Source organism: Pseudogymnoascus verrucosus, assembly GCF_001662655.1.
Source record: "Pseudogymnoascus verrucosus strain UAMH 10579 unplaced genomic scaffold scaffold_27, whole genome shotgun sequence".
NCBI lineage: Eukaryota > Fungi > Ascomycota > Leotiomycetes > Thelebolales > Thelebolaceae > Pseudogymnoascus > Pseudogymnoascus verrucosus.
Genome location: NW_017263678.1, coordinates 309,226 through 334,583, shown reverse-complemented (window position 1 = coordinate 334,583; position 25,358 = coordinate 309,226). Strand labels below are relative to the sequence as shown.

Genomic DNA, 25,358 nt, shown 5'->3' with positions numbered 1-25,358 from the left:
GCTTCAGGTCGTCGTATCCCGCCCAAGCGACCATGTGCCGAGACCTTTTCTGTCCACTCACTAATATGCCGAAGATAGGATGAGAGGACTCCACGTCGCATTGCGACGCAGGGACGATGGTGGCATCAGACAGCGGGACGTGGAATCAGCTGGCTCCTCTCTCGCTACCCCGTTTGGCCCCCAGACTCTATTCACCTTCTCTGAATGGAAGATTGGGGGAGCGGAGGATAGCGCCAGTCGCGACCTCGCGGGAAACAAGCATCATGGTCTGATGCCGACCACGCTGGCTTCGGCGAGGAAGCGTTGCGATTCGTCCGCAGGGGTGCGTCTGTCACACCTTGTGTCGAATACGAAGATGGCCAGGGCAACGCCTGGGGAGGTGCCCTTGGGTCCAAAGGGTGGAATGAGGTGCACGCACTGCTGTTTGCTGCCAATGTGTCGTGTCACCCTGGTAGCTGCAGGTGGCTTCTTTGGATGATTGCTAGGTGTGTGTTAGTGCTCCATGCCAGTCGTGGAGAAATCAACAGGAGCCGGCATTCTATATTCCGTTGGGGATCGGGGGCGTTTGTTCGCTACAAGCTTCGCGGGTTTGGGGACGCATCCTGGTTGAAGCGATTCCAGGGAGAGCTCTCGCTGCTCTGGATTGGTCGGGTAAAGGATGAGAAGTGGAATGTTCCAACATTCGGAGGGAAGGGATATTCAGACGAGGCGTAGGGGGTCCGGCGGCGGCGTCGTCATGGAAGTCCACAAACTTGTGGAGAGCAGCAGACACAAAGTCAACATAACCGCATCATCTCTGAGCGATATACTCGAGTACAGTTACTTGGCACGAGACTTGGAGCATGGAGGAAACGTAGTAGCGCGTACATGGTCCCAAGCTGGAGGTCACTTGGGCTAGTCGACTGATGTATCGCCGAAGGGCTAACGCGCCCATACAGCATCTGCAACCCGGATTTCCATCACGCCCAAAAGGCAGTTCTTTACGGATCTACATGCGATAGTGCACTTATCCTAACAGCCAAGATTCCCACCGCCATGGATCGTGAATCCTTCGAAGCTGCGTGCCACGACCCACAACGCGCCCCTCGGCGATGTCACGGCGACGACAATCTCGACTTCCGTATCACCCGTGCCGTGCATCCCTTGCTCTCGCTGCAAGTACTCGCGAGTACAGACTGATGATGATACCAAGCACAGCACAGCCAACAAAGCTCCCAGGGAGAGGAGGTCCAAAAGAGCAACCCTAAGCGGTGGCGTAGCCAGTGCTGCTGTCTTCCATTCACCCGCGCCGGTATCACACCCCCTGATAGACGCCTCGCACCCAGTCAAGCTCGACCTCGAAGCCTAGCTGCCCTGTCTAGCATCAGCAGCCACCGACCGCCACAGCTTGCCATCGCTGGCGCGCGCCTGAGTTGAGTCCAAAGCACCCCCCCTGTTCCAGCCGTTGTCAGCGAGCAAGCGACGCATATCGGCCCTTTCCTCCATTTCTCCGTTCGTTTACGGCCCGTTCTTCGTGAGACTTGGCGACTTACTTACTCCCCCTTCATTCATGACTTGAGCGATATATGCTTGCGAAGATACGCATATTGTAGATGCCCAGAAGAGAGATGTGAGCATTACGAGAGGCTCGCCCCGCTAGACGATGGCGCCTTACTGGAATGGAGCGAGTGCCCTGGTCGAGAGGGTACAGGAGCACAGACTTCATATCTCCTAGATAGGTAGTTTTGATAGGCACAACAGGCGTTGGTGCTATAATTCCTTGTCCAATATCTCTTGCGCCTCCCCACAGTACCTGCACCAAAGCATATTAGAAGAAGCACCACACACATGTCGGGCCCGAGCAAGGGCGATGAGGTAAGGAGAGCCAGAAGGCATGTTAGTGTGTTCGTCTCACTGTTCAGCACAGGCATAAATTATATAAGACGGATAACTCGAAAGAGGGCAGAGCGCACGCACATTCCGGTGGGTGGATAGATAGTTGAAACGCACGTGCCGTATCGGCTTGAAGGGACGAAATACCGGTGCGCCTGGAGAAGCTCCGCTGCGCACCAGCCAACAAGGTGCCGGAAGGGCCCAGCCAGTCCCTTTCACATGAGTCGTGGGCCACCCATCAGCCTCACGGTGCGGTGTAACTTTTATGGACGACATACATGTTTCTCTGTCTCCGCTTGCTAGGATGAAATGCCTCCGGAGCAACCAACGGTGTGACGATGTCCCAAAAGAGGATCCCCCATCTCCCACCGCTGCTCCTCCGTCGCTCTGATCGGCCCCCAGAAGCACCGTTACTGCGCCGCCTCTCCCGCCCCTCGCGAATCCTCCCTTCCCACCATACAGCTCGCTGATCAAATCCAGAGACTCCATCAAGCCGCCGCAAATCATCAGTATGTTGCCATAACCCCCTCCTTCTGCCCGGCAAACGGCCCTCTTTGAACGGAGACATGGAGGCACCACCCCCGCCCCCTCCCCATCCGCCTCAATCAATTTAAGCGGGCGCGGCCCCCAAACTGACGCGCGCCGATGCGCCATCCCCCGGCGTCACAACCACACACCACACAAACATCCCCCCCCCCGCCGGTCCATGGAACATTCCTCGCCCCATAGAACGATGAGCTGCCAAGCGGTGCAATATAGGTTGTGGGTTGTCTGTAGGACTATTTTTAAGCAGTCCGCACGAGGTGAGTTGGTCGCACGGCGCACTCTACTTAGAGTAGGTTCGTCCGTGTTGGTTGCGCCTGGACTGGCTCTTTTTGCCGATTCGTGCGTACGCCGCGAGGGGGGGGATTCTGTGTTACACCGCCCAGGGGATCCTTCAGCGCCTCTTCTCCTGGGTGCGTAGGTGAGTCTGCAGCCTTGAGGGGGGTGGTAGGCAGGCACTGTTGTCGCGGCGGTGTCGGTGCTGCGATTTCAACCTCTCTCAAATCTTGGTAAGTTGGCTTTTTTTCCTCTTTCGGTTCTCGCCGAAGTGTCTTCTTTTCGAGGTCGATGTCTCTTTTGGGGTGCTGCTGGTACCGTGATGTAGCTTGTTGGAGGTGCCACAAATTCCCCACGAAAGGGGTGGCGGCCCGGTTGAATATCTCCTTTTGGATAGGGGTCCGGGGAATTTGATGTTGGTTTTTGTTGGATTGCTGTGTTGTGTGCGTCTTTCATTCTGGAGGCGGTATTTGTGTTCAATGTTGGGTTGTGAGTGATCGTAAGTTTGTTTGCTTTCATTTGGGAATGTCGGTGAGCAGATTGTCGGGGTTACTATCAAAGTTAGGATGTTCTCCGGTTGGGGGCGTTGAATACTGGATTTGCGACAACCATGCGGGCGAAGCTGCAGGTGTTTGCAGACTCTGTGTGGCCTATCGATGAGCAGATCTATTTGATGCTGGCTAGGGAGGTTTCATTCTCGTAACACGTCTGGAGGGGCTTCAGATCTTGGGTAGAAAGCCATGCCCCAGCTTTAGGTTTATGGAATATAGTCTCAGGAGAACAACTACACATATCTCAGGCCGATTACAGATGAATAAGTGGTGTGCAAAAAATACACGTTTAAACCCATAAAATAACATATCCGTTTCTAAAAATTAATCTAGACCAATCCACTCCGCATCATCGTCATCCTCTTCCATATCCTCATCCCCATCCCCAATGACCTTCTGCCCTTCCAAAGCGCCTTTATCCCCACCCGAGCTCACAACCGGCTGGCTCAGTAAATAATCCAACGCATACACATTCTCATCCGCCAGCTTCCTCAACTCATCCCTTATCCTTCCCACGGCACGACTCACTGTCCTCATCTCCGCCTCCACAGACCCACGGTTATCACTCACCCACTGTCCGTGGCAATCGAGAATCGCCTTGATCCAGAGCAGACAGAATTCGAGATGCGGCGATTCCTCGGTCTGGAGAGCCACGAAGCGGATCAGACGGGGGATATACACAGCTGGCAACTCCGCAACCGTTAAGGCGATGTTGGAGTGCGGGATTCCCTGGTAGACCTGGCGAATGAGCGGCGCTTCGTTCAGGCGGAATGCCATGACGAGGGCCTTGAGGTAGTCCTTCTCCTTGTTCAGGACATGGAGAGTCGAGGCGGGGGTAACGCTGATGTCGAGATCAAAGGGGTCGAAAAGCGGCGTGGTGTCGAGACTGTAGATGAGCAGCCCCTCGGTGGAGGCGGCGCAGAATGAGCGGCCTGTTGGTGAGAAGGCTACACCTGTGACGCGGACTTCGGGGTTCTTCTTGCGCGAGGCGGTGTCGCCTCCGCGTGTTGAACCGGGCATGCTGCGGTCGATGCGGTCTTCCAAGTCTGATGCCTCGCCTTGGTCGTCGATTAGGCCAAGTGGCCCAGCTTCGGTCATCAGCTTGCTGTTGAGGAATTCTTGGGTTCCTGACAAGGACAGGTTGACGCTGACAGTGAAGCGCTTGAGGAGAACCAGAGATGATACGGAGTATAAGCAGATATACTTGCTGTTTCCTCCTGCCAGGACACACGAGCCGTCCGCGCTATACTTGATGGTATTGAAGCTTTTGTTGCCTGCCGCGTTAGCTGCGGTGCGGCGATCGGTGATCTTGCGACCTCCTGAAACATCTCTGCGCCCATCAACGCCTGCTTGCTGTTCAGCCTCGGAGACCGACCAGAACGTAAGTTGCCCATCGAGTGTGGAAACGGCCAACTGTAGCGAATCGGGCCTAAATGCGACATCTAAGACATCGGCTTGTAGTTGAAGAGGCTCGCTCGTTTGAGTCCGGTTGAAGACAGACCAGATACGCACCGTGTGATCCCAACTTCCGCTGACTACGACGCCGCCGTTGGGAGCAAAGGCCAGGGATGATACGGGGCCTTCGTGTCCGGAGAGCTGGTCGAGCAGTTGGCCGGTCTGGACCGACCAGATATGGATATCAAATGAGTCCATAGAGCCGGCACAGACAACTTCACCGCTGGGGTCGACAGCCAGACAGGAGAAGGAAAGTCGGGTCGGTGCTGTGAATGTTCGGAAATTGCGGTATCTAATCAAATCCCAGGCTCGTATAGAGCCGTCAAGGCTTGATGTGAAGAGGACATTGCCTCGTTTTGAAAACTCGCACGCTGTGACTCCACTTGTGTGTTCCGTGAAAGTCACGATACAGAAGCCGGTATTAACATCCCACACCTTGATCTTGCCATCGTCTGCTGTAGTAATGACTTTTTGCCCATCTGGTGAGTAAACTAGGTCATTCATAGAATCGAAATGACCCTGCTGCTTGAGAATATATGACTCCGATTGCCACTCCCACACAAGTAATTGCCCAAGCTTTGATGCTCCAAAAGCCAACCACTCGCCAGTCTTATTAATCGTAACAAAATCGATATCGTTCTGAGAAATGCTGAGGGTGTGAATCATGTTGAAATCGGGCATTTCGTAAAGACCAAAGACACCGTTCGAGAAACCCGCCACGAGGAGATTCGATTCCGGGTGATACTCGACGCAGTTGACCTTTGCATTGTTTTGCATGAAATAATGTCTTTGCGCAATGCGCCACTGCATTGAGTTGGCATCAATGATTTCATTCCCGTCTTCGTCAACCGCCTCAGACTCTGGCGCATTTGGATTTCGCATATATTCCCATTGGAACACCGCTCCATCTTTGCTGATTGTGTATATAATTTCCTGGTCCTTTGAAAACCATGCGCCGCAGACAGTTTCCCTATGTCCCGCCAAGGTGGTGGGCTGGAAACCAACCTCTGGGTCTAAACTCCATATCCGCGCCGTAAGGTCTTTTGCTGAACTCAGGAAGAACCGAGAGTCGCTAGACCATTTTATATTCTGAACGGTATCATAGTGACCTGTGTAAACTCTGTGGCGCACAAATGGTGCAAATTCTAACTCGCCGCTACTGTTCGAATCAGGTGTCGAGGGTGTGTGCCATACTTCGATGTGTCGCCCTACTCCAACAGCAAAATGCCTCCCTGAAGGTGCGAATTCGAGCGCGGACACGGGTGATTTAAAAGAGAAGTGGTGGAGAGCAATTCGTCGAGGCAGGTTTGTTAGGATCGCATGGCCATCTTCGTCAACGGAGAGGAGGAGATTACCCCGCGGGTTCAATCCGAGGCGAGAGATATTTTTTCGGTGGGCGAAGGGAAGTGTATGAGATTTATTGCTGTAAAATGTTAGTAGACGCCTTGAACGACAGGAAAGGCAGCATACTTCACAAGGTCGAAGACTGTAACTCGATTTCCTACAGGTGAGAGCAGGCAAGTTCCATCCGGACTAAATAGTAAATTTCCCTGGCTGTAAACAGTCCCGAGGAGATTTGAGAACTGAAATGTCAGTATTTATATCAGTCTCACATATGGATCAGTGCTTACCTTGAACTCCGTCTTCATTGTCACCTCTGCATCGTTATGCGCAGATCTGATATTTACTATCTGCGGTGGACCTATCGTCAAATGTTCAACTTTTTCCGATAAGTCGGAAAACCTGATAATCCGGCCCGACAACACTACCCGTTTCCGTACTAGACCCACATAACCCCAGCAACTTGCGAAAGGGGCAGCCGCGCCTAGAAATCTACCGCTTCATCCCCTGAACATAAGGGTCTAAACTTCTCCTCCTATCTCCAAATCCCGCTTACAACCACCGAGGCCAATATTATCTCCCACTTGCAATTGATATTAGAGATCCCTCGAACAAATAATCATCATGGCCCCAGCTGTTGAGAGCGCGTCGCCGATTGGCATTGCCAATCTTCCGAATCAGCGACACAAGATTGTCGCCAAGCGTGGAGCTGCCTTCACTATTATGGTACTATACAAATGAGGCCGCGATACTCTTTGATCGACTGCTAATACAAGCTTCTGCAGGTTGCTGGCGAGTCAGGACTTGGAAAGACGACATTCATCAACACCCTCTTCTCTACAACGATCAAGAACTACGCAGACCACAAGCGCCGACACGCGAAGCAGGTTGACAAGACCGTGGAGATTGAGATCACAAAGGCCGAGCTCGAGGAGAAGTTCTTCAAGGGTAATTAATATTTTGAGCCTGAATCGCAATTGTAGCTGACATTGATATAGTCCGCTTAACGGTTATCGATACCCCAGGTTTCGGCGACTATGTCAACAACCGCGACTCCTGGATGCCTATTATCGAGTTTTTGGATGATCAGCATGAGTCTTACATGTTGCAAGAGCAACAGCCACGCCGAGTGGACAAGATCGACTTGCGCGTGCACGCATGTCTGTACTTCATCCGCCCAACTGGCCACACCCTGAAGCCGCTTGATATTGAGGTGATGAAGAGACTGAGCTCCAGAGTCAACCTGATCCCCGTGGTCGCCAAGGCGGATACTCTCAGCCCTGCTGATTTGGCGCGCTTCAAGCAAAGGGTATGCGATTCTTCATATACGTATATATAAGGGGCCCATTCTAATTTGTGATAGATTCGTGCCGTTATCGAAGCCCAGGGCATTAAGATCTATACCCCACCTATCGAGGAGGATGATGAGCCTGCTGCTCAGCACGCGAGGAGCCTTATGGCTGCCATGCCGTTCGCTGTCATCGGCTCCGAGAAAGATGTTAAGACTGGTGATGGACGCATCGTTAAGGGGCGCCAATACTCGTGGGGTGTGGCCGAGGTCGAGAATGAGGACCACTGCGACTTCAAGAAGCTCCGCTCTATCTTGATCCGCACCCACATGCTGGATCTTATCCACACGACGGAGGAGGCACACTACGAGGCCTACAGGGCTCAACAAATGGAGACTCGCAAGTTCGGCGAGGCCAGACCAAGAAAGCTTGACAACCCGAAGTTCAAGGAGGAGGAGGAGAGCCTGAGGAAGAGATTCACCGAGCAGGTCAAGATTGAGGAGCACCGTTTCCGTCAATGGGAGGCCAAGCTCATCAGCGAGCGTGACCGTCTCAACAAGGATCTCGAGAGTACGCATGCTGCCATCAAGTCGCTCGAGCAAGACCTTGAGCAGATGCAGGGCAGCGCCGTACGGAGCCACGGCCGCCGTTAAGGCACAATTGATTCGACACTTGTTGATTTTTACTTGGGGTGAGAGTTCAGGGAGTGGGTGGGAAACGATATCCAAAAGCGCGGTATTGTCTCGAGCGTTCCAAGCGAGTCAATGGCAGCGTAATATTTCTTTTTTCTCTTTTGCTAGTCACTGTTCTTGAGGCGGTAATACTTCCCGATGAGAGATGCTCTGCCTGTGCGTTCTCTAGCTAGCCAACAACGGATGTAATTCGATGTGTTTTAATGATTAAATGTATTCAATATGCTTTTTCCACTGAGATGCCGTGAGGACACATTTTGAACATTACTTCCAAATGCAACATTGCCTCATTCAAGCTGATAGCGCTTGAATGCCTTTAGTTGAATTATAGTTGCTGTAATCGCTACTTTTATGTCCCGCTCCTCTTCGGATTTTTGAGCAGCTTGAGTACCTACTACATTTTTTAATTATATGAATACAATATAAATATTATAGCTAGGGTTATATAAATTAATATTTACTACTATTATACTGCTTTTCGAGCAATATAATATATAAAGGTTTCTTGCGTACTATTAGCTAGTTTAAATTAAAGTTGATGGATAAATAATCAACTGATATGCCAAAATATTATTATTTTGTTTGCTTATTTGTAATATTTATAATTGAAACTATGTAGCCAAGGCCCTTTAAACAGCATCCATGCTTGCTCGTGTAGTAAGCTGCTCGTTCTTATTCCCTAGCTTCGATATCTGCAAAAGCGCGTCAACGCCATAGCCGTGGAGAGATTGTATCTCCAAAGTCCCAGCCCAATATTCGGCATATATCCGAGACAGGGGCAGGCCCATTCCCAGCCGCAGATTTGGTGGCCTGCTAGACAGAGATGATAGTGAGTTATTATGGCTTGCCTGTATTGGCCTGGACGGATCGCCCGGGTCTCTCAACTCCTGGAGCGTAGCCGCCATTTTCGGCACGTGGTGGAGGTTCTCTAGTCGGGCCTCGCTACGGGGTCCTTTGGAGAATGACCACAGGTACGGGAGGATTTCTCGGACTATGCCACCACCTTGGTCCGAGACTCGTATGAACACGTGCTGAGGAGCCTCAGATATTGTGACCTCAATGGGAGGGGGTTTGGCCCCTCCAGGGGTTTGGCCTTGGTGTTCAACAACCGCCTGAATCGAATTCCTCAGGAGCTCCCCGATAATATATTCGAGGTGGCTTAAGATATAAGGGAACGTGACATCCTGATGCCCAGCTATCTTGATATCTGGCAATATAACATCAGGCCCATATGCACTCCTTGCAAGTTTTTGCACCTCTTTACCACAGCGTTCCACAACTTCCTTGGCGTTGCACTTGAGAAAAACCTCGCCAATGAACTCCGAATCGGTGGTATTTTTGGCAGCATCCGGAAAGTGCCAAGGCGAATTATACGTCTCAGTCAACGCCAGGTGTTGTTCTGCTATGACACGCCGCGAGATTCGCTGGCAATAATTTTAGCAATGAACCTAGACATTATTGGGTAGGGAGTAATACTGCGCGAAGTATGGTGTTCATGAACTTATCCATGTCCTCGGGCTTCATGAGGTCTCGGCATTCTAAAATTCCCATTGCAAGCTTTGGAATGACAATCAGATGTTCTTGCAATGTCTGATTGATAGTCTTGCAGAACCGCTCATTCTCTTCGAGCGTTTTTATCTCTGGAATGCGGCGAAGGTTCTCGAACGCCTGGTAATATAATTCATACACTTCACTGATGTGGTGGTTTGATACGACGACGTATGGCAACGTCTGCATGTCTCGTATCCTGTGGGCAAGCCTGCGGTGGCGGTCAGCTGACGCTATCTGCGAGAGAGTTCAAAATAGAATACCTGACTGGCAATTCTGTTCGAACATAATTTGCTGAGCTTAGCAAACGAGCTTCTGATAATGACCTCCCGAAAACCATGAGCTGTCGTAGACTGATAGGCCTTGCCTCTTTTGCAACCCATCTGAGCTCGGGTTAGAAGGGGACACAAGGGGTACGGTAACTGGGTAGGCTCACTCGTCCAGCACAGATGCTGGCCTCCATGGAGGAGCTGCATGTGTGTATCCTTGTTTTGAGCAAACGAGCGTAGCTGCGGCCAACCTAGCGCCGGCAGGAAGCTCGCGGGAACCTTGATGTCTGGCCAACGACCTCATCAACCACGATGTCTTTCCGCCATGGCGCGTACATGAGCGCAACATTCCGGCGATTCCATGCGAGACAGTCAGAAAAGGGGTATATCAAATTAGATGCCTACTCTCAGTCAGGTCCAGAAGCGGCAAAGTGCCGATAGCGGGGGAGTTTCCACAGAGAGAGAGAGATTATACTGTCGGGGATGACATACAGTAGAGCTACGATAGTTCAGGATGTCAGTGTAAGAATTTCATATTGTGCCAGCCTTTATCTGTTAAAGTTGGTTGGGCGAAGCAGCAACTGAGAAAGTGAAGGACGACGTAGTAGTCATCTTGGTACTCTTAGCTATCAGTGGCGTTCGCCCTCGCGTTCTCACGTGCTAATGGAGGGACCATTTGGGGTCCTGCTGACTCAGCCGTGGCGGATAAGTTGATTGAGCTCGTAATCGAGAATCAAAGTAGCATGTATGTACCGTGCCAAAGTTAATGTTGATATACCACAAAAGAATAATAGTATGAAGTCTTATAAAATGGATATGTTTGATGCCAGATATGCAGTAGAGCACGCTTCGTATCTTGCGGGCGAATTATGGCTTTGAGAACACAACAGCAATCAATCCAGACGCCAATAGAGATTTATGGTTAACCCCACCCACTGCGCCGCCAGGCCTCCATATAGTACAGTGTAGCTCTGTGAATCCATGCTCCAGTTTGCTCTCTCCAGGCATTATAATACAATAATTCAATCTGCAGTAGCTGATTCACGGTATGAGACAAAAGTGAACATTTGACGCGCATTTTGGAGTAATAAAAGTTGTCTTTATCAACCGCGTCCGTCAGCTTTCTCTACCGAGTACATACAACATATCTAGGCTGGACGTCATTGTCGGCAGTCAAGCGATCCAAGCCCGAACCTGAGCAAAAGCATCCACATTACGACTTCCTTCCGCCTCAAAATCGACCTGGCCACAACCTCTGCGCGCGAGATACGTGCTTCAAGGGCAACCATTGCTGTCGTAGCTCCCATCATTCCTTTTGGGAAGGCGCAATCAGAAAGTCCGGCAGTCCCATTTGTGACGCTGCTGCGCTCTGTATCATCATGAACCAGGTACTGTACAAACATTATTCTTACTTCACTCTCACCCTACTTCAACCCCACCTACCACTCCATATCTGCCCTTGAATGTGCGAGGCGACATGTCATCGTCTTCAGAATGTTCAATAGCTTACTCTTGCGACCGCGATCAGGCACTCGATGGAGAGACTCTGTCTCCAACTGGCATGCAAGTGGACGGCGACGAATACGTTGTTGAGCCTCAGGAGGGCGAGCCGGACGATGTCGCCATAATAAACACAGACGAGGACGGAGAGCAGACTGCTGCTTTGCCAACGGCTGATAACTGTATGTCTTCAATACTCCCAAAGAAATTGGGTGGCGATACTGAACTATTCTCTTCAGATGAGGCGATGAAGGCCGTGGTTCTGCCACGCTTAATTGAAGATCCCGAAATTTTGGCGGATGCTGTACATACCTGGAATATAGAGCGGTGGACGGAACTTGGGAGGAAAGAACATGGCCCTGTTTTTGAGGCTGGGGGCAACCCATGGTGCGCCCAGTTGCCGACCAATATGTCGTCCAGATGCTGACGTTTGATAGGCGCGTTCTTATGTTTCCTTCTGGAAACAATGTTGAACATTGCTCGTTTTATCTGGAACAAGGGTTCGAGGAAGGTAAAGTGCCTGATGACTGGTACTGCTGTGCACAGTTCAGTTTGGTTCTGTGGAATCCGAACGACCCTTCGCTGTACACATCCCATACGGCTCATCACCGCTTCACAAAGGAAGAAGGAGACTGGGGGTTCACAAGATTTGTAGAGCTGCGAAAGCTCTTCAATGTTGAGTGGGACTCATCTGGCAGGCCCCTGGTCGAAAATGAAGCGGCAAACATGACGGCATATGTCCGCGTGGTGAAGGACGAGACTGGAGTTCTATGGCACACATTCAACAACTACGACTCCAAGAAGGAAACTGGCTACGTCGGATTGAAAAATCAAGGAGCCACGTGTTACTTGAACTCGTTACTCCAGTCTCTATACTTTACCAACGCATTCCGAAAGGTTAGAATGTTTATTCGCGGGGACAACTATGACAAGCTAACTTTCTTAGGCGGTGTATCAAATACCGACAGAGGACGAAGAGAATCTTGCTAACAGTGCTTATACCCTTCAACGCCTTTTTTACCAACTGCAAACGTCGCCTACTGCCGTCAGCACGAACGAATTAACCAAGTCGTTCGGGTGGGAGACCAGGCATATTTTCGAGCAGCAGGATGTCCAGGAGCTTTCACGCAAACTTATGGAGCGAATGGAGGAGAAGATGAAGGGCACCGAAGCCGAGAATGTTCTTCCAAGGCTCTTTTGCATGAAAGTGAAGACATACATTTCATGCATTAACGTCGACTACGAATCCAGCCGCGTGGAAGACTTCTGGGATATCCAATTGAATGTCATTGGAAATAAAGACATTGAGGAAAGTTTCAAAGACTACATCGGGGTTGAAAAGATGGACGGCGAGAATCAATATTTCGCAGGGGAGGTGTTCAAATTACAGGATGCCAACAAAGGGGTTATCTTCCAAAGCTTCCCGGAAGTCCTACATTTACAACTGAAGCGCTTTGAGTATGACATGGAACGGGATGCGACGATGAAGACAAACGACCGTTACGAGTTCCCAGAGACATTCGACGCATCACCCTACTTGGCAGAAGATGCTGATAAATCTGAGCCATATATATACCAACTCCACAGTGTCTTGGTTCACAGCGGAGATCTGAATGCTGGCCACTATTATGCATTTATCAAGCCAACCAAGGATGGATGCTTCTACAGATGTGACGACGACAAGGTAATAAGAGCGACCATGCGAGAGGTGCTAGAAGACAACTTTGGCGGCGAAGTCGACTATGTGAATGGTCAAGTAAAGCCAGCCTTCCAAAAGCCTCCAGTAATTCGACAGAACAGTGCATACATGCTTGTCTACATCCGCCGCTCCCGGTTGGATCAAGTTTTGTTGCCGGTCACGAAAGAGGACACCCCTGAACATCTCCGTAAGTTTGGCCAATATAAAAATGAGCTTTAGCTGACATCCATAAAGAAAAGAAGTTAGACGAAGAAAATGCTCTGAGGGAAGCTCGGCGAAAGGAGCGAGAAGAGCAGCACTTGTATCTAAATGCACGGGTGATGACTGATCGAACTTTCAAAGAACATTCTAGCACAGATCTCACGACGTTCGATGTCAATGAAAGGGAACCGGGTTGTGCGAAGAGCTTCCGCGTTCTGAGGAGCTCAACCATTAAAGATCTGGCAACCCGGGTTGGTGCAGATATCGGTCAAGATCCGCGTCGGATTCGATTCTGGTTCATGGTCAACAGACAGAACAAGACTGTTAGGCCAGACCAGCCAATTACCGATGTCAACCAAACAGTTGAACAGGCACACCAAAAGCTATCTGGGACAAAGACACAAGAAATCAGGTTATGGGCAGAAGAAGCTGAAGAAGTTGACGCGGCTGGCGAACCAATTTGGCCTGGACTTCCCAGTCCGCAGGCCAATGGCTCGCAAAAGAGTGACAGCATACTGCTTTTCTTGAAATGGTTTGACATTGACAGCCAGGCCCTGAGGTGCATTGGCCATGTTTACATTGGCAAAGAGCGCAAGGTTGAAGATCTTGTCCCGTTAATTCTCCACAAAATGGGATGGCCGGATAAATTACCAAGTGGCGATCGAACCCAGCTCAAACTCTACGAGGTACGTTTCCTCTTCATGTCTGTTTGCCGTATTTTCTAACGATTGTTACAGGAGATCAAGCCACAAATGATCGACCCCATGAAGGGAAAGCAAACCCTGAAAGCAGCGGAATTGCAAGATGGGGATATTATTTGCTTCCAAAAAGCGTTGGGCGCCAAAGCTGCCCACGAGCTTGAAAAAGAGTGAGTTTATACTCTGCTATTCGTTGAAGTGATGTAGCTAATGTTATGCAGTGCCAAAAATAACAGGAGTCTCACTAGCCTCTCATCCAGTGTCGACTTCTTAAGTAATGCTAACCGCTCACCTTCACATCCCTCTGCACCTCGTCCGTCAGATTTGATCGAGGATGCGCAGCAGTTCTATGATTATCTTTTGTACAGAAAAATAGTTCACTTCCTACCATATTCTAAAACAGCTGTCGACAGGCAAGAGGTCCTGGACATTGAGCTGAGCTCGAAATACTCGTATGACCAAATTGCGGCAAAGGTAGGCGAGAAGATCAACGTCGACCCTACCCACCTGCGGTTCCATACGGTCAATGCCACAACCGGAGCACCAAAAGCACCAATAAAGCGAAGCTTGAACCATACTCTACACACTATTCTCACTCCGCCGTATACAACGTTTGGAAATAACAACCAGAGAGTGGATGAGCTATATTTCGAAGTTCTTGAAATGAGTCTGTCTGAGCTTGACACCAAGAAAAGCCTCAGGATAATATGGCTCAGCGAAGGGATAACAAAAGACGTGAGTATCCCTTGTTTGTGCCTGATTACAGCCAGTTAATCAATGTTATAGGAAACTTTTGATGTACTTGTCCCCAAGAGCGGAAATGTCACCGATCTCATATCAGGCCTCATCAAGAAGGCCAAGTTAGATGACGAGGAGACTGCAGGTCCCATCCGAGTCTATGGGATCCACAACAATAAGGTGTATAAGGAGATGAGTCCTGAATACAGCGTTGCGAGCATCTCCGAATACATCACACTTGTTGCGGAGCGCATTCCTGAAGAGGACGTCAATGTTGATCCTGGCCATTTTATCCAAGCCTTCCATTTCCAAGGCGAACCTAACAAACCCCATGGATTCCCTTTCAAATTCTCTATTCAGCGTGTAAGTCAAAATAGAAAGTCCCCCTATTTGCTGGTATACTTTACTAACGAGTCGAAGGATGAGAAATTTTCTGAGACCAGGAAACGCCTCGAGAAGCGGACAGGCATCAAAGGCAAGAATTTTGACAAGATCAAATTTGCCGTTGTTAAGCGTAGCTCTTATTCAAAGCCAACATACCTAGAAGATGGTACAACTACTCCTGTCCTACTCTTCTTGTGCAATAGACTAACTTGTCATCAGATGATATATTATGGGACGTTGCTACTAACGATGACGACCTTCTTGGCCTTGACCATGTTGACCGGACGAGATTAGCACGCAATGGCGCAGTTGATCTGTTCCTCAAGTAGGTTTATGAGACTCTGAAAGAGCTATGCGATGATTTGTCACGCCTGTCATGACTGGAAATAAAGATATTGGGATTGGCACACGATGGGTTGTGGTAAACTATTCATAGGAGCTTTAAGGGGAAGTGGTAGAAAACTGCATGGCGCAGCGCAGCGGTTAAAACAGTTCGATGGATTTATACAAACTGTACAACAACAAACCATAGTAGTAACAACAATGTGCATAGTTTGAAGACACTTGGGAATGTTCTGTGGTTGTTCATTTTCCAAAGTGATTGTATGTACAGTACGGTTATTATCTTGTGTGGCGGCAACTTCCGTGCCTGGCGCATCCACTTTAGCCAAGGGGCATTCTGTCATCACCATCGACCATCTCGCGACTCTTGACATTAGAGCTCTCTGAACAGCAAACCAAACTCCTCCCACAAACTTCAGGCGAGGAAACTCAACAATAACACCATGAGACTTTTGGTATGGGCCTGCGGCGTCCTGGCGTCGTTAACGCCCATCGTCTCTGCGACCGCCCTCACATATAAGTTGAACGCCAACGAGAAGGCCTGTTTTTTCAGCTCCGTTGAGCATTCGGGCGCCAAGATTGCGTTTTACTTTGCTGTAAGAACTGTTACATTGGTTGTTACTGCATCTACGAGTTGCTAACATTCAATTGCGCCCAGGTCCAAGCAGGAGGCTCATTCGATGTCGATTATGAGGTTGTCGGCCCTAACGAGAAGATCATGATGGACGGCCAGAAGGAGCGACAGGGAGACTTCGTCTTCACGGCTACTGAGGTTGGAGAGTACAGGTTCTGTTTCAACAATGAGATGAGCACCTTCGCCGAGAAGTTTGTGGATTTCGAGATAACTGTGAGTTGGACACGTGCGACGAATTGCTCCTAAACCAACCGCTGACTGTATACCCCTCCAGGTCGAGAATGAAGAGCGCACGAGCTTGCCCTCCAAGCAAGGCACTTCGCCCGAGCAAACCTCCGCCCTGGAGGAGTCCATCTTCAAGCTCTCCGGCCAGCTCTCAACAATCACCCGCAACCAGAAATACTTCCGCACGCGCGAGAACCGTAACTTCAGCACCGTCAGGAGCACAGAGCGGAGGATCTTCAACCTCAGCATAATAGAAAGCTTGATGATGATTGCCATGGCTGCGTTGCAAGTTTTCATCGTTCGCTTCTTTTTCCAGGTAAGCTCCACGGTGGACTACCAGTCAGTCAAGAAGCTCATGCTGTCACCCCAGGGCGCCAGAAAGGGCTATGTATGAAGAGATGTTGGGAGAGTTAACTGCATGGCGTTACGGGATTCCTGGACTTTTATGTGGCAACACGATTGGAACGAACAGGGAGGGCAAGCATGCCTGGCACGAAGGAGCACATTGTTTTTGGAGACCGTGGCAACCTTAGTAGAGTACAATATAAAATCACATGACCCCAACTGAAGCGCGTTTCCTGGGTTCTGACTCCTAAGCACAATTAACCACTTTCACGTTAATCGTGACACGGCCTGATGAGTCGTCGATATTTCTTGCTCACCCTGGAAATGGGAAGTTATCCTGCGGCGGCTATAGGTTCACATATCTTGTTGTACCGTGGCAGTTTGTAGCGCGACGCGCTTATCGCACACGCTAATACCAGTTTAGCTTAGCTCGCCCCATGGCAGCATAATCCATCCTCTTTACTTGGCCATGATTCCAGAATCTCAAAAGTAAACTCACCTGCCCGACATTGCAGCAACGCGCGATGGCGTCCTTATCATCCTCGTTATTTAAGGCTTTGCCTCTCCCCAAATATACTGGCGAAGAAGAGACGATATCACAGCACGCCCAGCAACGAGGTCCGCGCATCGTTGGTGCTGAGGCTTTGAACGAATCCCAGATAGTATTAAAGGTAACAACCCAATCCAGTATGCTCCGGTATAATCGTTCTGACTTGACCGCGCAGAAATCCGGTCCACCACCCTATGGACGGAGAGCAGGATGGCGGCCTCGAGGCGCAGACGACTTCGGCGATGGGGGAGCCTTTCCTGAAATCCCAGTAGCACAATATCCGATGGACATGGGCAGGAAGGGGCAAGCAACCAGCAACGCACTTGCTGTCCAGGTAGACGCCGAAGGGAAAGTGAAATACGATGCTATTGCCCGCCGTGGTCACAGCGACAACCGAATCGTTCACGCTTCCTTTAAGGACCTGATTCCTCTGCGACAGCGCGCTGATGCTGGAGACATAAACCTAAGTCGCCCGAGCGAAGAAGAAGTGGCGGCCTCGACAGAAAAGACGAAGAATGCCCTGGCAGTACTAGTCAGCGGTGCGGTCGCTGCACAAAAACCCAAGAACGTTAATGTAGGGGCGAGGAAGGACCCGACATATGTGCGGTATACACCAGCGAACCAGATGGGCGATAATACAAGGAAGAATGACCGCATAATGAAAATCGTGGAGCGCCAACAAGATCCGATGGAGCCACCGAAGTTTAAGCACAAGAAGATCCCAAGAGGCCCACCCAGTCCACCACCTCCTGTTATGCATTCGCCACCCCGAAAATTGACAGCAGAGGACCAAGAGGCCTGGAAGATCCCTCCTCCGGTATCTAACTGGAAGAATCCAAAGGGTTATACTGTTCCGCTGGATAAGCGCCTGGCAGCAGATGGGCGCGGCCTACAAGACGTGACGATCAACGACAAGTTTGCGCAATTTGCCGAAGCTTTGTTCACGGCTGATCGACATGCAAGAGAAGAAGTCAAGCAGCGCGCAATTATGCAACAGAGGCTGGCAGAGAAGGAGAAGGAGCAAAAGGAGGACCACCTTCGCATGCTTGCACAGAAGGCGCGCGAAGAGCGAACAAATGCCGGGGCTGGCCGAAGAGGGTCACGCGACTCGAGATCAAGGTCTAGAAGCTATTCGGGCTCGGAATCGGATTACTCCGGTAGTGACGAGGATCAGGAGGTACGGGAGCGTGAGAAGGCACGGCAGGAGAGGCATCGGGAGGAAGAACGTAAACTCAGGCAGTCAAGAATGGGAGCAGAAAGGCGTGTCCAGATGATGGCAAGGGAGCAAAACCGTGACATATCCGAAAAGGTGGCACTCGGTCTTGCCAAACCTACTCAGTCAACAGAAAGCATGTGGGACTCTAGGCTCTTCAACCAGACGAGTGGATTTGATACCGGGTTCAACGAAGATCAGGCATATGACAAGCCGTTATTCGCAGCACAAGACGCCATTAGCAGCATATACAGGCCGCGGCAAAACATGGATGATGGGGAGGATGAAGAAGCTGCAGGTAACGAGATGTCGAGGATACAAAAATCCAGTCGCTTTGAAGTGCTTGGCCGCGGTGGCTTCAAGGGTGCAGAGGATGCGGAGGTAAGCGATCATATATCCCAGCACAAATTGAACAATGTGACTAACAATATTCTGCAGGAACGTGAAGGACCTGTTCAGTTCGAGAAAGATACCGGCGAAGACCCTTTCAACGTCGCGGAGCTGATTTCAGAGGTGGAGAAGGGCGGAAGTGGAAAGAGATACGGTATCCAAGCTGACGAGCCACGGGCGTCAAAGCGCGCGAGGATGGACGATGACGATGAAGCATGAGCATTGGGGAACTTTGTGGGATTCAAATTGGGAAAGGAGATTACGGTTTTTTCCAGCAGCTAATATTACAATGGGAGGCGCCATTTGGATTCGAAGGCATGTAGCATTATGGCATGGAGAGAGGGTTAGCGGAAGGAGCGCGGGGTCTCCCTGGTGTACAAAATACGAAAGTGCCACTGTCGTGGTCCACGTAATATATAGAAATACATCCCAAAGGCTTGATGTCTTGAATCAAATATAATTCGTGTATGTATTTACATGTAATACAACATTACCCTTCAGTAGCTCTCGCCGAGAATTGCTGTGAATTCATTCCATAGCAGCCAACTATCAAAGACTTGATATCTTCCAAGTCTATAAAGTCCGCTTTCCAAACGCCATGCCGCTCATGCATATTCCATTTCCACCTCTTTGTACAAGCCATACACATACATAATCTTACAACCGGACCGGAGAGTTTCTCCATTAACGCCACTGGAACATATCCCCCCTAACCCATGATACCGCAACTTCCACAATCAGTCCTCTTTCGGTTGCCTCATATAGGAATCGATGGCCGCACTGAATAGCGCAAAGCCGCCACATCCAAGAGCAGCCGCCTGCGGACCAGCCGGCGCAGCAAGCACGCCTCCAGTAATGCACCCAGCGATAATACCATTCGAGAGGACATTCTTTGCCCTATAACCTTCTATACAGCACTCCGTGCCAGCGAAAATGGCGCCGACTTTGCCGAAGTTCTTCGCGGACGAAAGAGAGCGCTGGCCCATGTCCTTGAATCCCTTTCGTAGCTGTTCTTTAAGGGGAAGGTTGCCCATGGCTCGGCCTTCTGGGGTCAGAGGAGTATCGTACGACATCTGTAGCAGCAAGTTAGAAACTGATATGAGTGGTGGATCGAATGCGCGGCTATCATCCGAGGGGTTGGTCAACTTACAGATGCCATGAAGAGACCGAACGCGCCACCCAAAGCAAATCCCATCGTTCCAGACAAAACGGTCTTTGCAGGACACGACTCCATAATCATTTGCATCTATCAAAGTCAGTAACAAGTGATAAGGCGCCAACTGGCATTGCGCATCTCCCTGTCCGGTCGGTCCCGTTTTAGGGATCTGTATCTGGGGTTGGACCAACATTTTTCACCGCAGCCATAGCGTCCGCATCACCTCCATTAATCTGCTGGCCACCGCCACCAAACCCGCCAAACATAGGCCCGTTCATTTCGATATCTGGATGTCGGCGCTGTGGCTGGCCTTTGAGTGTTGCGGTCGTACTGGTGTCCCTCCAGGTTGGCATAAGAAATATAAATTCTGCCATATAACTCCGCTTAGCTAAGCTTTTCTGGGCCACCTCGGGACATGGCTGAACTCTCCACTCACTCCCAACTTAACTCTTCACTTTGATGAACTTGATAACGTATAATATATATATCTATGGTATTGATTATGGCTTCTTATTTGAAGATATAATTATTCGAGAATCAGAGGGTTTTAAATGAGCACGTGAAAATCAACTAATTTTGTTGCCTTCTCCGGCTCGAGTGGCAAAGCATAAAGGGGATGAACTACAGTGCTTGTGGCTGTGAGAAGTGTAGAAGGGTATTTGTGGGAGCGCTGATAGCACCTCTGCAATGCATGTAGGGGTTCATAACATATGACACCAACATAGAACAAACGGATCTATATCCAAAATTGATATTCTCGTACGCACTGCCACTCTTCAAGAGATTTAAGAAGCACGAGTATAGAATCTAAATAAGCTTCTACCATCAAAAATCGTCGATATCCAGTATCAGTAATCGTACAGACCCAGCGTCAATAAGCGTCCGCATCCAGCATCAATAAGTTCGTAAAGCGCATTATATACATCTAGCCATTTAAGGCAGGTTGTTCAGTAGGAGTCGTGCCTCGTTGTCAGAGATGATTTTGTCCTTCGACAACTGCATCTCGGAGTTATCACGGCCGTTGCTTGGTGACTGTGGCGGAGGCGTAAGACTATTTTCAAACTCTCTAATAAAATTCGATGCTGTGCGCTTCAAATTCACAGGAGTAAAATTATTAAATGCCGCCCACGGAGATTCTTCTTCCACAGGAGGCGTGTCGGTTATCAGAGATTGTTTTAGCTCACTAGACTCGGCGCTTGAAACATGTAAGTAAAAATCTCACAATAGGTCGTTGGAGCGTTTAAGTTCTTCTCACCATGGTTTCCCTGCCTCGCTAGCGTCATCCGACGATGGCATGGTACTATTGCTCCACCGAGGTGAAGCGTCCTTTGAAGAAGGGGAGTCCCAATTTGACCAATCATCGTCGACTGTCGAGGTAGACATGGTCGTTTTATTCGGCGGCGGAGTCGACGGCTGGGCAGGTTGCGTCTGTAATAGTGACTGCTGGCCAGTATTCTTTGCCCTCGATACTGGAACTGACTTCGATGTTGAGGCTGTCCCACGGTCTCTGCTGGTGGACTTCTTTGTTATCAGACCATGGTTGGCCTTTTTCGTTCCCCCGGTACCTGCGACTGTTCTAGGATCCTCTGCATCACCTATGGGAGATCGCTCGAGGGCATCTTCGCCGACAGTTGCCTGTCTCAAGTCCTCCATAAACGTCCATAAACCTGCCTTTAGATCCTCCGCAATTTGCTTAACGCCAATAGTCGTACTGCCCTGGTAAGAATGCCTTGCTCTATCTGAAGTGACCCTAGAAAGGCCTTGGCTGGTATCCGGCATCGTCAACTTCCTGGGTATCGCAGGAAGACCGGGGCCAACGTCAAAACTATCCCTACTCCTCTCCACGGTATCGAAACTTGGGTACTGTCCATTCGGAGACCTGTCTGGAGATAATAACGATAGCGCACGAGTATGGCCACCCGTGATTATTTTCCTCCGCGACACTTTGGTGACGTTTGCCGCAAGAATTGCCTTTCGGCGATCAAGTTCAGCACTCCTTCTAGCAATATCTTCATCGCCTAATGGAGTGGCTTGGCCCTGGATTGTGTCCTCTAGTTGCATCGGCTCCAGCCTCCGCACCAGTCTAATTTCTGCCCTCTTCTTATCTGCTTCGTGAATTGCCCATTGTGTTTTAAGCTTCTTAAGCTCCACTTCCGCCCGGTTCAGTTCTTCTCGAAGCTCGAAGACCTTTCGCTCTTGTCCAGCTAAAGCTTGCATAAAGCCTGCTGAATCTTGCGGTGACGGTAATGCCGATTGATTGGCAACGAGGGGTGATGGAAATGCGGAGTTTTGAGTTGGTGTCTGTCTCCCAGGGGACATTGTCTCGGATGGTTGCACTGGAAAGCTAATTGATAACCGATTGTTCTTCTTTGATACTAATGATAGTGGCCTGCTCCTCGGCTCAGGTACAGGAGGGGGCAACATTGACGACTCCTCTCCTGGCGCTGGTGTGGCCTCCGGAATTGCGGGAGGCATATCGTTCGCACTCAGTATCGTAGGGGATGCAGCTAACTTCGAGCTAGAAGCCTGCTGTTGCTTCGTCGTATCCATCGTGTCTCGGGGGGGTGGCGCCGCGAGGGAGATGTCGTCACGGCTTAATGAGTGTAGCTTGTTCAATGAGATATCATGTTGTGGCGCTTCCAGGCACGAGTGTGTATGTGTATGCGAATCAGTGTAATATTTTGTAAAGAGCGAATGTGTTTCGTTTCGGAGGATATGTCATTGGAAAGACTGTTGAGTGGCGGTCTGATGTTTGGCTGGCCTCCTTACCAAATGCAGCCCTGTACGTACGAGTAAACACCGATCCATGTCGTAGGTTAAATTAGTAGGGTGCCGCTACTGACTCGAAGAAAGTGCCATATGGTCACGTGCACTCGCGTTATCCTCGCGAAAACTGCAACCGCATTGACTTGTCATCTCTTAACCCCAGTATTCATTCCCGTTCCAAATTACTATTGCGGCAATGTTGAACTAAACCCACCACCAACTGGAGCGAATACTGTAACCTCATTCTATTTGGCCCATATTTTGAGCCCTTAGGTTTGAGATGTCTAGTTGCGTTCATGCCTTTTCGATTCGCGCACATCTGCGATCTCCTTGAACGGTTAGACCAGGTTTATTCGCGATATCCACCATATCTCCCAAAGGATGCTACACAGAAGTCACGGGACGCTGTTCTATATTGGTTCAAGAAGCATGGGCAAAAGATCAGACACGATGCAAATGGCTTAGCTTTGCTATCGACGCTGTTCCCTGAGAGAACCCAGAGAGTGCACGAGTTGGACAGCAAAAATTTGGAGAAAATAATTTGCCGGGCGTTGTCGCTGCCATCTTCACGAGTTACTGACCTGTCGCGCTGGAGGGAGCCTGGAGCGGGAGTGGGCGATTTAGGTGCATGTGTAGAACGGGTGGTGAATCAAGATGTAAAAGAGGTCAGTTACCAGAATCGAAGAACTGCAACTACAATTCTTGTTGCTAACTATGACTCCCAGGAAACTGCCGTGCAGTCACGAGCAAGCGGAGTTACTATCGAAGATATCGAGCAAGTGTTGGTATCCTTTGCTAGCCAGACTCCCCTTTCACCACCACCCGCGAGACCATTGGCGCTTGATGGGACGTGCGGTGCTCGGACAGCGTCACTTGGCAGATTGTACCAGCGACTGCCAGCTCGCGAGTCCAAATGGCTGACTAGACTTATTTTAAAGAGCTACTCGCCAATCATTGTTCCGGACCATCTGGTCTACATGTTATATCACCCATTCCTTCCCGACTTGTTGGAAGTCGAACCGGATTTCTCAGCAGCTCTATTCCTCCTCCGTGGAATGAATATTCCTGCCTTGGTCCACTAGGAGTATGCTTCCCTGGCCGAAACGCCAAGGTAATATATGCACCATCAGACAGGAGACTAGCGTTTGGAGAATGAAATTCGATTCACAGTATATCATGAAAAGTTCCAGTAGAAAAATATGCATTTGTTCATATAAAACTGCTAGTTTTCGTTAAAAAAAATCCCTTTGAGGCAGTGGTTTGCTAAAGAGAACCAAGCAACTGCGCCAAACGTTCATGCTTCCTCATCTCCACCTCCTATCCGCCGGCCAATAATTTTCAAATTATTAATATTTTGTTTCTCGAGGCATTCCATTTAAGCAGCCTCGTCATCATCAAGACGCAGAGCGCCCTCATTGTTCAGGCCATGGCTCCAGAATCCCTCAATGGTCGGAGCCGTTCGAGCATGAGTGGACAAGAGCCAAATAGCAAATACCGGCTTGGCCAGCACATCCAGTACAACGTACCAAATGATCTCGCAGTCAACTGACAATTTGCCCTTTCCAGCCCCGAGAGCCCAGATAATTGGGTAGATTGTCCACAAGATAAGAATGAATCCTCCAACGGCACCGAAAAGCCTGGCGGTTCCAGTTCCTCTCCGGGATGCGTTACGTCGGCCCCCAACGACAAGTTGATAGACCACAATGAGGTACGCCAGCCACGCAATGGTGTAGAACCCCCAACGCTGCCCCTTAGTCTCGCCGAGAGCTGCGAAAAGGCCGGTGAGGATCATGGCGGCATCTGCCACGAGAGTGACAAGGATATCGGCGCCATTAAGTCCAGCAAGGAGTGCAAGGCTGAGAAGTATCAAAGGAGTCGTGAGGAGCCAGTCGACATATCTGGCCCAAAATAGTTGCCGGAAGACATCAATATGGTGTACTGGATCGGTGTGTTTGTGGTACTTCGAGGCTATCGTATGCACGAAAGAATTTCCTCCTCCAGTAGCCATGCCAAAGTACGAGATAGTCGCGAATGCCGCAATGAAGGTCGCTATAATATGGAACACACGCTTTTCCTAATAAATTGTCAATACTGCTGTGGAATTATTCAATGGGAAGGAGGGGTCTCACCACTGGGACACGCCAGGCCATGCTAATAAAGGCGAGAGTGGATAGCAGCATAATAATGAAGCCTACCCAAAGGGCGACATGTCCGGCATGGCCTAATTCCTGGTAAACAGGCAGGTCTGGGATAACTGTGGGCTGCACGAAATTCTGGTTAGTCTGAGTCCCCTCTAAAGCACAAGTGTTTGAAGAAATCATGGCTCCTTAAGAGCTATACTCACAATTGGGGCCACAGATGGATGGGCAGTTGCAGTTGGGAGCAAGCTGCTCAGCTTTGTATACTGAGGCATAACTGGATCGACTAGCATGTTGTCGACTTTTGAGAACGTCTCGTGCAGAATTGATAAGTCCAGTACTGTGAGGAAATATAGCTAGATCAAAAACTAGGATTCCAGAAGAAGAAGAAGAAGGATAAGACGGTCAAGAGTAGGATATATAGGTACTATATGGAAAAATTGGTTAAGGGTCTTAGATCAAGACCTGGATTGTGGGGGTTCGGGGACACTTATCAAGTCAACGTGCTGCTCATTAATAGTGTATGAGCAGTATCAGGTGAGA

At 49.8% G+C, this 25,358-nt stretch overlaps 11 protein-coding genes across 11 annotated transcripts; 5 read left to right on the top strand and 6 right to left on the bottom strand.

Moving 5' to 3' along the window:
- Positions 1 to 261: 261 nt before the first annotated feature.
- Positions 262 to 1,467, bottom strand: VE01_06130 (uncharacterized protein; the record flags this gene model as incomplete). Its single annotated transcript, XM_018275584.1, has 2 exons — positions 262 to 481; positions 1,379 to 1,467. 2 exons carry the CDS (start codon positions 1,465 to 1,467, stop codon positions 262 to 264), a joined length of 309 nt encoding a protein of 102 aa, XP_018129592.1.
- Positions 1,468 to 3,526: 2,059 nt separating this feature from the next.
- Positions 3,527 to 6,380, bottom strand: VE01_06129 (uncharacterized protein). Its single transcript, XM_018275583.2, has 3 exons — positions 6,329 to 6,380; positions 6,168 to 6,280; positions 3,527 to 6,120 (listed from the first exon to the last, which is right to left on the bottom strand). Exons 1-3 carry the CDS (start codon positions 6,344 to 6,346, stop codon positions 3,567 to 3,569), a joined length of 2,685 nt encoding a protein of 894 aa, XP_018129660.1. The 5' UTR covers positions 6,347 to 6,380; the 3' UTR covers positions 3,527 to 3,566.
- Positions 6,381 to 6,544: 164 nt separating this feature from the next.
- On the top strand, positions 6,545 to 8,271 carry VE01_06128 (uncharacterized protein). Its single transcript, XM_018275582.2, has 4 exons — positions 6,545 to 6,764; positions 6,824 to 6,986; positions 7,037 to 7,347; positions 7,402 to 8,271. Exons 1-4 carry the CDS (start codon positions 6,663 to 6,665, stop codon positions 7,978 to 7,980), a joined length of 1,155 nt encoding a protein of 384 aa, XP_018129659.1. The 5' UTR covers positions 6,545 to 6,662; the 3' UTR covers positions 7,981 to 8,271.
- Positions 8,272 to 8,453: 182 nt separating this feature from the next.
- On the bottom strand, positions 8,454 to 10,478 carry VE01_06127 (uncharacterized protein). The gene is made up of 5 exons (XM_018275581.2): positions 10,329 to 10,478; positions 10,004 to 10,237; positions 9,831 to 9,950; positions 9,496 to 9,778; positions 8,454 to 9,443 (listed from the first exon to the last, which is right to left on the bottom strand). Exons 2-5 carry the CDS (start codon positions 10,183 to 10,185, stop codon positions 8,649 to 8,651), a joined length of 1,380 nt encoding a protein of 459 aa, XP_018129664.1. The 5' UTR covers positions 10,186 to 10,237; positions 10,329 to 10,478; the 3' UTR covers positions 8,454 to 8,648.
- Positions 10,479 to 10,834: 356 nt separating this feature from the next.
- On the top strand, positions 10,835 to 15,616 carry VE01_06126 (uncharacterized protein). The gene is made up of 11 exons (XM_018275580.2): positions 10,835 to 11,224; positions 11,365 to 11,518; positions 11,576 to 11,723; positions 11,774 to 12,233; positions 12,283 to 13,222; positions 13,270 to 13,922; positions 13,974 to 14,104; positions 14,156 to 14,669; positions 14,721 to 15,035; positions 15,093 to 15,222; positions 15,276 to 15,616. Exons 1-11 carry the CDS (start codon positions 11,216 to 11,218, stop codon positions 15,383 to 15,385), a joined length of 3,564 nt encoding a protein of 1,187 aa, XP_018129663.2. The 5' UTR covers positions 10,835 to 11,215; the 3' UTR covers positions 15,386 to 15,616.
- Positions 15,617 to 15,681: 65 nt separating this feature from the next.
- VE01_06125 (uncharacterized protein) lies at positions 15,682 to 16,828 on the top strand. Its single transcript, XM_059463763.1, has 4 exons — positions 15,682 to 15,994; positions 16,057 to 16,245; positions 16,307 to 16,573; positions 16,628 to 16,828. The coding sequence occupies exons 1-4, from the start codon at positions 15,842 to 15,844 to the stop codon at positions 16,649 to 16,651; spliced, it is 633 nt and encodes a 210-aa protein (XP_059319640.1). The 5' UTR covers positions 15,682 to 15,841; the 3' UTR covers positions 16,652 to 16,828.
- A 198-nt stretch (positions 16,829 to 17,026) lies between these two features.
- On the top strand, positions 17,027 to 19,250 carry PRP45 (mRNA splicing protein). Its single transcript, XM_018275578.2, has 3 exons — positions 17,027 to 17,273; positions 17,328 to 18,746; positions 18,804 to 19,250. The coding sequence occupies exons 1-3, from the start codon at positions 17,127 to 17,129 to the stop codon at positions 18,972 to 18,974; spliced, it is 1,737 nt and encodes a 578-aa protein (XP_018129661.1). The 5' UTR covers positions 17,027 to 17,126; the 3' UTR covers positions 18,975 to 19,250.
- TIM22 (Mitochondrial import inner membrane translocase subunit tim22) lies at positions 19,198 to 20,423 on the bottom strand. Its single transcript, XM_018275577.2, has 3 exons — positions 20,103 to 20,423; positions 19,906 to 20,001; positions 19,198 to 19,828 (listed from the first exon to the last, which is right to left on the bottom strand). The coding sequence occupies exons 1-3, from the start codon at positions 20,283 to 20,285 to the stop codon at positions 19,493 to 19,495; spliced, it is 615 nt and encodes a 204-aa protein (XP_018129668.2). The 5' UTR covers positions 20,286 to 20,423; the 3' UTR covers positions 19,198 to 19,492.
- Positions 20,424 to 20,647: 224 nt separating this feature from the next.
- VE01_06122 (uncharacterized protein) lies at positions 20,648 to 22,709 on the bottom strand. The gene has a single exon (XM_059463762.1). It carries the CDS (start codon positions 22,459 to 22,461, stop codon positions 21,163 to 21,165), a length of 1,299 nt encoding a protein of 432 aa, XP_059319641.1. The 5' UTR covers positions 22,462 to 22,709; the 3' UTR covers positions 20,648 to 21,162.
- Positions 22,710 to 22,836: 127 nt separating this feature from the next.
- On the top strand, positions 22,837 to 23,860 carry VE01_06121 (uncharacterized protein). Its single transcript, XM_018275575.2, has 2 exons — positions 22,837 to 23,342; positions 23,403 to 23,860. Exons 1-2 carry the CDS (start codon positions 22,974 to 22,976, stop codon positions 23,757 to 23,759), a joined length of 726 nt encoding a protein of 241 aa, XP_018129666.1. The 5' UTR covers positions 22,837 to 22,973; the 3' UTR covers positions 23,760 to 23,860.
- Positions 23,756 to 25,313, bottom strand: VE01_06120 (uncharacterized protein). The gene is made up of 3 exons (XM_018275574.2): positions 25,022 to 25,313; positions 24,807 to 24,938; positions 23,756 to 24,751 (listed from the first exon to the last, which is right to left on the bottom strand). The coding sequence occupies exons 1-3, from the start codon at positions 25,106 to 25,108 to the stop codon at positions 24,053 to 24,055; spliced, it is 918 nt and encodes a 305-aa protein (XP_018129665.1). The 5' UTR covers positions 25,109 to 25,313; the 3' UTR covers positions 23,756 to 24,052.
- Positions 25,314 to 25,358: the final 45 nt, after the last annotated feature.

What these genes read in the sequence shown, in the direction of transcription:
- VE01_06129 (XM_018275583.2), bottom strand. An exon ending in ACAGTCTTCGACCTTGTGAA is followed by an intron (nt 6,121 to 6,167) that starts GTATGCTGCCTT and finishes AACATTTTACAG; the next exon opens with CAATAAATCTCATACACTTC.
- VE01_06120 (XM_018275574.2), bottom strand. Translation starts at nt 25,108, where the DNA reads ATGCTAGTCGATCCAGTTATGCCTCAGTATACAAAGCTGAGCAGCTTG. An exon ending in ATCCATCTGTGGCCCCAATT is followed by an intron (nt 24,939 to 25,021) that starts GTGAGTATAGCT and finishes AATTTCGTGCAG; the next exon opens with CCCACAGTTATCCCAGACCT. An exon ending in TGGCCTGGCGTGTCCCAGTG is followed by an intron (nt 24,752 to 24,806) that starts GTGAGACCCCTC and finishes ACAATTTATTAG; the next exon opens with GAAAAGCGTGTGTTCCATAT.
- VE01_06121 (XM_018275575.2), top strand. Translation starts at nt 22,974, where the DNA reads ATGCCTTTTCGATTCGCGCACATCTGCGATCTCCTTGAACGGTTAGAC. An exon ending in TGAATCAAGATGTAAAAGAG is followed by an intron (nt 23,343 to 23,402) that starts GTCAGTTACCAG and finishes TATGACTCCCAG; the next exon opens with GAAACTGCCGTGCAGTCACG.
- VE01_06122 (XM_059463762.1), bottom strand. Translation starts at nt 22,461, where the DNA reads ATGGATACGACGAAGCAACAGCAGGCTTCTAGCTCGAAGTTAGCTGCA.
- VE01_06126 (XM_018275580.2), top strand. An exon ending in GAGGCTGGGGGCAACCCATG is followed by an intron (nt 11,724 to 11,773) that starts GTGCGCCCAGTT and finishes GACGTTTGATAG; the next exon opens with GCGCGTTCTTATGTTTCCTT. An exon ending in GCCCACGAGCTTGAAAAAGA is followed by an intron (nt 14,105 to 14,155) that starts GTGAGTTTATAC and finishes AATGTTATGCAG; the next exon opens with TGCCAAAAATAACAGGAGTC.
- PRP45 (XM_018275578.2), top strand. Translation starts at nt 17,127, where the DNA reads ATGGCGTCCTTATCATCCTCGTTATTTAAGGCTTTGCCTCTCCCCAAA. An exon ending in AATCCCAGATAGTATTAAAG is followed by an intron (nt 17,274 to 17,327) that starts GTAACAACCCAA and finishes TTGACCGCGCAG; the next exon opens with AAATCCGGTCCACCACCCTA. An exon ending in AGGGTGCAGAGGATGCGGAG is followed by an intron (nt 18,747 to 18,803) that starts GTAAGCGATCAT and finishes AATATTCTGCAG; the next exon opens with GAACGTGAAGGACCTGTTCA.
- VE01_06128 (XM_018275582.2), top strand. Translation starts at nt 6,663, where the DNA reads ATGGCCCCAGCTGTTGAGAGCGCGTCGCCGATTGGCATTGCCAATCTT. An exon ending in GAGCTGCCTTCACTATTATG is followed by an intron (nt 6,765 to 6,823) that starts GTACTATACAAA and finishes AAGCTTCTGCAG; the next exon opens with GTTGCTGGCGAGTCAGGACT. An exon ending in TGGCGCGCTTCAAGCAAAGG is followed by an intron (nt 7,348 to 7,401) that starts GTATGCGATTCT and finishes AATTTGTGATAG; the next exon opens with ATTCGTGCCGTTATCGAAGC.
- VE01_06125 (XM_059463763.1), top strand. Translation starts at nt 15,842, where the DNA reads ATGAGACTTTTGGTATGGGCCTGCGGCGTCCTGGCGTCGTTAACGCCC. An exon ending in TTGTGGATTTCGAGATAACT is followed by an intron (nt 16,246 to 16,306) that starts GTGAGTTGGACA and finishes ATACCCCTCCAG; the next exon opens with GTCGAGAATGAAGAGCGCAC. An exon ending in TCGTTCGCTTCTTTTTCCAG is followed by an intron (nt 16,574 to 16,627) that starts GTAAGCTCCACG and finishes CTGTCACCCCAG; the next exon opens with GGCGCCAGAAAGGGCTATGT.
- TIM22 (XM_018275577.2), bottom strand. Translation starts at nt 20,285, where the DNA reads ATGGCAGAATTTATATTTCTTATGCCAACCTGGAGGGACACCAGTACG. An exon ending in CTATGGCTGCGGTGAAAAAT is followed by an intron (nt 20,002 to 20,102) that starts GTTGGTCCAACC and finishes TGACTTTGATAG; the next exon opens with ATGCAAATGATTATGGAGTC. An exon ending in TCGGTCTCTTCATGGCATCT is followed by an intron (nt 19,829 to 19,905) that starts GTAAGTTGACCA and finishes TTGCTGCTACAG; the next exon opens with ATGTCGTACGATACTCCTCT.
- VE01_06127 (XM_018275581.2), bottom strand. Translation starts at nt 10,185, where the DNA reads ATGTTGCGCTCATGTACGCGCCATGGCGGAAAGACATCGTGGTTGATG. An exon ending in CCAGCATCTGTGCTGGACGA is followed by an intron (nt 9,951 to 10,003) that starts GTGAGCCTACCC and finishes ACCCGAGCTCAG; the next exon opens with ATGGGTTGCAAAAGAGGCAA. An exon ending in TGAACACCATACTTCGCGCA is followed by an intron (nt 9,444 to 9,495) that starts GTATTACTCCCT and finishes AATTATTGCCAG; the next exon opens with CGAATCTCGCGGCGTGTCAT.